This window comes from Platalea leucorodia (assembly GCF_965183815.1).
Source record: "Platalea leucorodia genome assembly, chromosome: 14".
In the NCBI taxonomy this organism is placed as follows: Eukaryota; Metazoa; Chordata; class Aves; order Pelecaniformes; family Threskiornithidae; genus Platalea; species Platalea leucorodia.
The window spans coordinates 8,026,837-8,034,077 of NC_138836.1; the positions used below are offsets into that span (position 1 = coordinate 8,026,837).

General features: G+C 39.9%; 1 protein-coding gene across 1 annotated transcript; it reads right to left on the reverse strand.

Annotated features, from left to right (window-relative positions):
- Positions 1-221: 221 nt before the first annotated feature.
- On the reverse strand, positions 222-6,983 carry APOH (apolipoprotein H; the record flags this gene model as incomplete). The annotated part of the gene is made up of 8 exons (XM_082326519.1): positions 222-292; positions 1,150-1,347; positions 1,850-2,029; positions 2,631-2,819; positions 3,406-3,482; positions 4,860-4,956; positions 5,579-5,755; positions 6,920-6,983. 8 exons carry the CDS (start codon positions 6,981-6,983, stop codon positions 222-224), a joined length of 1,053 nt encoding a protein of 350 aa, XP_082182645.1.
- Between the last annotated feature and the right edge of the window lie 258 nt (positions 6,984-7,241).

Genomic DNA, 7,241 nt, shown 5'->3' on the forward strand with positions numbered 1-7,241 from the left:
AAGGCGGCGGAGGATAGGGAATGAAAGTTAATGGCTGAAATAATGTGTCATAGCTTGTGAAAGAGGCTGGTAGGGATGGTGGTTGGGAAAGCAGCTGAGACTGCGTTCACAGAGTCCAGAGTTCGCCTGGAAATTTACACTCACAGAACCCAAGTTTTCCTCTCATATATAATGTTTTATCTCAGTAAGGCAGAGATTTAGTACTGTATTACTTTTCTGAGTCATGCCTGATCTTCACATGGCTTCATGTCTGATGGGTCCTTCTTCACAAGAGTTGAAAAAAAGCCACGTTCTGTTGAAAACAGGTTAAGAACTTGGGTTAAATTCTTGAAATGTGTGATAGCTGAAAACAACGTCTCATGGACCCTGCTAGGTGAGCAATCCCTCTTTGCATCATAGTAAAACTGCTAGAAGAAATACACTGTTTTAATTTCTATCTTAATGAAAGCTAAGCTACATCCATCAGAAGCCAAGCCAAATGTGATGTTTTCATCATGCATAGGCTGTGTTTTTTCCTTCACTTACAAAAGAAAATAAAACTTACAAGGAATATTCTATCCAAGGGATGTTGATAAAACAAATGCAAAGCATTTTCTTTTGCTAACAAACTTCAGTATTTAGTCTGTTTATTTATCCTAAAAACCTGTGTGCCTGTGAGCAAGTTCCTCCAATTCCTCGCTACAGCTGTCAGCTGCCTTTTAACACTCTTGGTCCAAAGTCAGAACCAATGTGTTACCATCAGCATAACGTGGGAGTAAATCACCAGAATGGGAATGAATACGTCAGCTTCTCAAGGCTGCAGCAGTGTTCAGGCTCTTTTCCCCTGTAGAAGACACTGACCCAAGGATTCATGAAATCCCGGAATACTTTATGTAAGGCCTTTTGTTTGGGCTAGGCCACCTCTAATAGCACCTTCTAAGAACAGAACAGAGATTAAAGCAGGGCTCTGATGTATCCAAAAGAAAAGTCTTGCTGTGCATTCTCTCCTTCTCTCAGGCCGTTTCTTCCTAAATACCCAATAAGTTTAGTACGAGGCAGATGAATTAGCCAGTCAAATAGGGCTCGAAAATGAATTATGACATTGCCCCCACACTAAAGTACTTGATATTCCACCAACAGAAGCTGGTTTATGATTAGCCTGGCTCGTACCTTTGAAACAGGCGGGGAGAGTAAGGTTGCCATCCACACATGGAACAGCTACGGTATAGGCACAGGATTTTTCTTTATTCTTGCAGAAGAAGGATATGGTTTCACCATGCTGAATGCCTTCCTTGAGGTCATTCTGAACTCTCTTCTTCTCGCCATTGTATAATACTACAGCTTTCTTAACTGGTATTTTACATGGTCCTGTAAAACAATCCAGTTAAAAGCAACATGTAAGGATAATTAGAACTCTGTTTTGAAAAGTGGGTAGATTAGATCCCATCAGAAGTCTGTACAGGTGACATTTGGGAATGAAAAATAGTGTGTCCTGTACATACATAGTACTTCTGCTGGTATTACAATGCTGAAGAAATTCAGACCCCGAAGTATTGGGTTGAAAGTTACCAGTGAAAATCCAGCCTCAGTAAAATTTCTAATTATATTAAACAAGAAGAGGAGAGGAAATATTCAGACAAATAAAGTTATGTGGCTGATTATCGAAGTCAATTAAGAAACATCATGTCATACAACAAACATTCAGTGTTGGGAGCGGTCTTAGATTATCAGGGCCTTGAAATGACTATTTTGGTTTTCTTTTGAGGACAGCTCTTGCACAAAGGTGTAATAGCTCATTAACAATCCAGGCGATGGTCTTTTAGGAAAATTCAATTTGATACGTGGTTTCTAACAGATAGTGTATGTATACCTTTACAGGTTGGCTTTGTGGACCAGTTTCCACTCTTTTCACATCGGGAATGCTTAGGTCCGTCCAGCACGTAGCTGGCCTGGCAGCCGAAGCTGACGCTTTCATTATAGTGATATGTTCTGCGAACAGCGAACTCTATGAATCCATTTTCTATTCCTGTTGGAGTGGGGCATGTGACAACTGCGGTACAAAACAAAACCAAAGCTTTATCAGTGTTGCGGTTCTAAAAGTCACACTATATACTTTGAAAAATACATAAAACTCATGGTGGTTCATTTCAGCCTCATGCACAGGAAAAAATAGCCAGAGGAAAGATAGTTTAAAAAACCACGATAAATAAATATTACTTGTTTTAAATACATATCTATTGCAATCTGTGGTTATTTCCAAAAACTAGTTAAATGCGGCAGAGTTTCACTGAAACCAGTGAAATTCTTAGGACTAAGGCTAAGGTTGTCTATTTCTTAGATTAATCCTAACACTTAGTGGAATGAAATGTTCGCTGTGCTCTGGAGGCCAGGCTCTGATTCCCCGCTATGAACTATGTTTGGCAGGTCTTGTTTACACAACCTTTATACCTGCAGCAAATATTTTGTCAATCCCATGGTGCGTGCAATCCTGTTAGCAATCACCTTGCATTCACGAGTCTAACTTTCAGAATAATTCTACTGTACGTTTGCAATAGCAATTGTAAAAAAAAAAAGGTTAAGGTTGTTCATATAGTTTTATGTATACAATTCTAGGGAATGTTTTTAGGTGTCGATAAAAGTAAGTTACTTACCCTTGCACTCTGGAATGCTGCTCCATTGCCCGTTGGCCATGCAGGTAGCCGTCTCATTCCCAATAAGTGCAAGAGGAGGTACACATTCAAAAGTAATTGTGTCCAGGAAATGAGAAACATCTCCGGGTTTTAAGCGACGGTAAGAAAGGACTCCAAGTTCAGGAAGCGAGGGAGGTGCACAAGTCACCGCTAGAGAAGCACAGCATTCATAGAAATTAAAGCTTAAAGATGGAATTATTACGAGAATCACAGGAGCAACATGCTTATAACCAAAGTAACCCACACCGCCCTTTACAGAAGCATAGCTAACAAAACAAAAAGTTCAGATTAAAAGTCTCAAGAACCTCAGAGTATGTATTTGATGATTTTTGCTATATTTTTCGGACAATATTATGCAGTATATTGCTTTTTCACTAAAGTGTTTATGCAGGACAGGTTATAGCAAAAACACTTATAACAGCTGCAAAGGCATGACAATATCCTCTTTTTATACACAGGGAGAATGAATTTGAGTGGATAAGCATCTTACCTTCAGCTGTAAATAGCATCCCTGATCCTGGCCTTTTGTACAGACATTTAAACTCTTTTTCTCTAAAACTAGAACCCGCAAATCTAAAACCAAACGTACAGGGTTCTTCTTGATTTTTCCTAACCATTTTTTCACGGCACTATAGGAGACCTCTGAATAAGAGTATATGTAATTCTGAGCAATATAAAGGAATCTTTCTGTAATAAGAATAAGGATAGAGTAGTCCTTCAGTATTTAAACACGTACGTTGACATTGTGGAAAAGTTCCACTCCACTTTCCATCTGCCATGCATTGGCTCGTTCTTGTCCCAACAAGGTTGTAACTGAAAACAAAAAGACCTGGTTATCAGAAAGCTTAACGAACATGGAGGAGAATCAAGTTGTTCTTTGCAAGAAAGATTACCATTTCTCATAAACAGACTTAAGAGTCCAGGTCTGAAATCCTCTAGTTCTAGCACTTACTGACCTCAAAGGAGGTTCAGATTCAAATATGGAAAATTGTTAGTATTTGCGTATTGCAAATATCCAGACAAAAAGGCTTGATACAACCAGATGTTTTGCCATTTCAACTGTATATCCTATCTTACATATGCATTTCTGTAAGTGATTAATACTGTGGATATATGTAAGTAGTGAGCGTTGTTCTGTGATTGCTAATGTAAATGTTATGGTTTCTTGGGAGGAGTTCCTAGCTAATTATGGCAATTAGGATCAAACTATTGCAAAGAACTCGTCACTCTTTAGAACTAAAGTCACTGAGGTGCATCATTTTATTTTAATGCCAGATAGCCCAATTCAATTTCCATATGCACTCTAAATGCTTCCCTCCCATCCTCTGTACTGATATTAGTAGCTCTTACTCCAAGTTTTAAAGAAATGTTCATCATGTATCTATCATTACAATATCACACAGCTGAAAACCATTAAATTATAATTAGCAAAACTAAATCAAGTCCCATTGCTACATTTGTTGTCATAGATGAGTTTATTTATTCCTTATTTTGCTCCTCTTTTGCAGAAGGAGGAGGTAGCTGAGGTTGTTGATACTCTTCAGTGAACTCTAGCTTATTTCTTATCTATTATCTTCCCAGGTAAGCACTGTTTGTTTATTAATTACCTAAGTAAAATGAACTGTACGTTACTATCAAATGTTTCCCTGCATTTACTGTAACTATTTTTCTTTAAATGTGTCCTTATTTCTAAAACTGGCAAGTAGCCTTGAGTAAAAGTGTATTTGCTCTAGGGACCAAATTAGGATTAACCTCATGTTTCACTTACTGAGCTTGGAAAGGCATAGAAACAAAATTTTCAGTCTCCAGAGCCTAACAGTGTAACATCTTAGATGGAGATTATCTTCTCTCTGCTGTAGGATTTCATCTCATGATGTAATAAGAGGATTTAAAAAGCAGGGGAAAGCAGTCCAGAATAAATCTTTGCATAAAATCTCTGCTGTTTTGATGGTTTCTGTATCTATCTGTAAGACATTGCTTTGGAGTAGCAGAGCTCCAGGATGTTATAGCCAAGACTGAACAGAGGAGGATCACCAGATATGCAATTTTTTTTTAGTTTCTGAAGTGGAGGTAGGCTCTTATGTGTGGTTTTCCAAATTCCCTAGCTTGCAATACTGCAGCAGGTGATACTAGAATGTAATTTTGTGGTTTAAGTTATTTATTTAACAGCATGAGGAAGGGAATGCTTACCCTGGTTCACATGAAAAACTTATAGAACTCTGATAGTGGAGGTCTATAAAATCAATTTTTCCATGCTGCAAGGGTCCAGGACTGGGACATCTCTTTGCTGCTAATTAAAGATAAAAAAAGAGGATAATATTTCATGAGGCATGAAGCTAGGATAATGGAAATGAGTTCATCTTAAAGGGGTCCCGATGTCTTTCATGTTTCTCCAGTCCCGTGTATTAGATTTTGTAAGCCTAGCTAGTCTATGTTACTCTCAAAATATAGTAGTTTCAAAGTTTTTGTGATTAAATAACTTTTAACGTTTGCTCGTCTGAGGAAAATAACTTCTGTGCAAGGAAATTATAAAAATGAACAGAGGGATACAATAAATGCAGGTATTATCAAGCAGTATACGTCGTTAGAGGTATAAGCACTGCTGGGCTGCGTCCGATTAAGGTTCACCTCGTCTGCGTCCAATCTCTGTTGCTATCTGGGAGCAGAGGCTTAAGGGAAAGCGTGGGACATGTATGGGAAGATCCTTCCCCTGTTACTTGCCCCTCTTCTCCCCCACACCCAGTTGTCTTCCGACCAGTAAGGAAAGAACAATCAGAAAACAGAAGTATATCAGTTTAAATATACTGGATTAATCACAAGGACCACAAAATATCCTTTTCGGGTCAGTGCATGGCACGTCAGCAAGATGGTGTAAAATCTAGGAATAGGGTTTACTTTGTTTTACTTACGTAGGCATAACAGGGTATTGAGAGGCCACTTGCCAGTCGGGAGGCAGGTGTACTTCCTTTGGCCGTTATTGGGGATGAACCCAGGCCTACAGGTATATTCTATTTCCTCACCCACGTCATACACGCTTTTGTTTACATCAACTGTGGCAAATAGCACTTCTGGTGGCCTGGGACAGACTGGAGGAAAGGAGACACTTTACAAGAAATTGGGCAGAAAGTTGGAGTTGTCTTTACTTCTCAACTGGAAGCACAGGTTTCTGTATTATCAACTATAGCATGTTCCTGCACTGAGCTAAACGGTCCTTCTGTACTCTATAGGTACGTAACTTACCGAGGCAGCTGATGGCTGCTGTAAGTATTAGCTAGAAAAAAATATGTTCTTCCTCTTCTCCTTGGCGGATCTATCGGTGACCCCAGTTAGATTTTGTGTCGCTTTCTTTTACTAAAATTTACTTTGGCTTCAAAATGGATTTATGAAGGTATTCTGCAAAGTGAGTCAATGATGGTAAGTTATCTTGGGCAAAAGAGGGTGAGAGGGACTTTGAGAAGCAAACTAATGCATTTCATTTTTAATCTAAATTAGTTTGGTGGGGTCAGCCTGAAATTAGATTATTATTTTTTTAAAATTAAATTTATTTTTCTCTGGTTTCCCCAGTTTTTCTGTTCAGTGGGGCAAACACTCTGTTACATTAGACAATTCTGATTCCAAAACAGCTTTAACATGTTGACAGCATGAACAACTCATCACTCAGTGAGAACAGGAGGGGAGCAGTGAGGGAGGAATGGAGGGTGCAGACTGTGCTCCTGCAAAGGATGTGGAGAGAGGCTCCTGCTGAGATTGTGGGGAGAGAACAGAGGAACACAAAGCTCATGCTGTAGAGATACATCACAAACAGAGGGAGAGAGTACATGACACGGTGCCCAGAGCCCTTGGCGTGGAAGAAAGGAGGAGAAAAGCAAGGCAGGAGCTGTGCCAGGCAGCCCCTGCAGCGGAGGGGAAAGCAAGGTGAGCAGGGAGCTGGGCAGAGGGACGGAGCGAGGTTAACTCCTGGCACACGCAATGCCCCCAGCATGCAGGCAACGTGGCTTCCACAGGTTCTGTCAATGTTTCTTCTGTTTTCCTCCATTTTATACTTTTGCATACAGCAATTCACCTCACCGTAGGAAGGGACAGAGGAAGGAATGAAAGGGAAAAAGAGAGGAAATACGTTTTAGAGAAAATTCCCCTTCAAAACACTTGACCAGAATTGTCTGAAGGCTTTAAAATCCTGCTGCTTTCTCCAGCTTCCCTCATTCACACTTGAGAATAGTATTGACTGTTAGAAAGTGGAAGACGCTTACCTTTTGCTGCAAGAGCACAGTGGCTCAGAGCAACTACGCACGCAACCAGTGCCAGAGAGTACATTGCTGCCAGTCCGCAAGCCCAAATGACCCTCAGTCCAGTGTTCCTTCTCTTAAAAATAAGGGCATCCACAAAAGGATGGTTACATATTAACTCTTTGTATTTATTCCCATCCCAGTAAACAGAAGATAAAAGGTTCCTTGTGTGGCGTGTAATAAAGGATGAAACAACCATCACATGTTGCATTCGTACATAATGCAGGAATTCAAATGGCGATCTCTGCGGAAAACATCTCCTCTCCGGTTGTTTCTGCAGAGCATC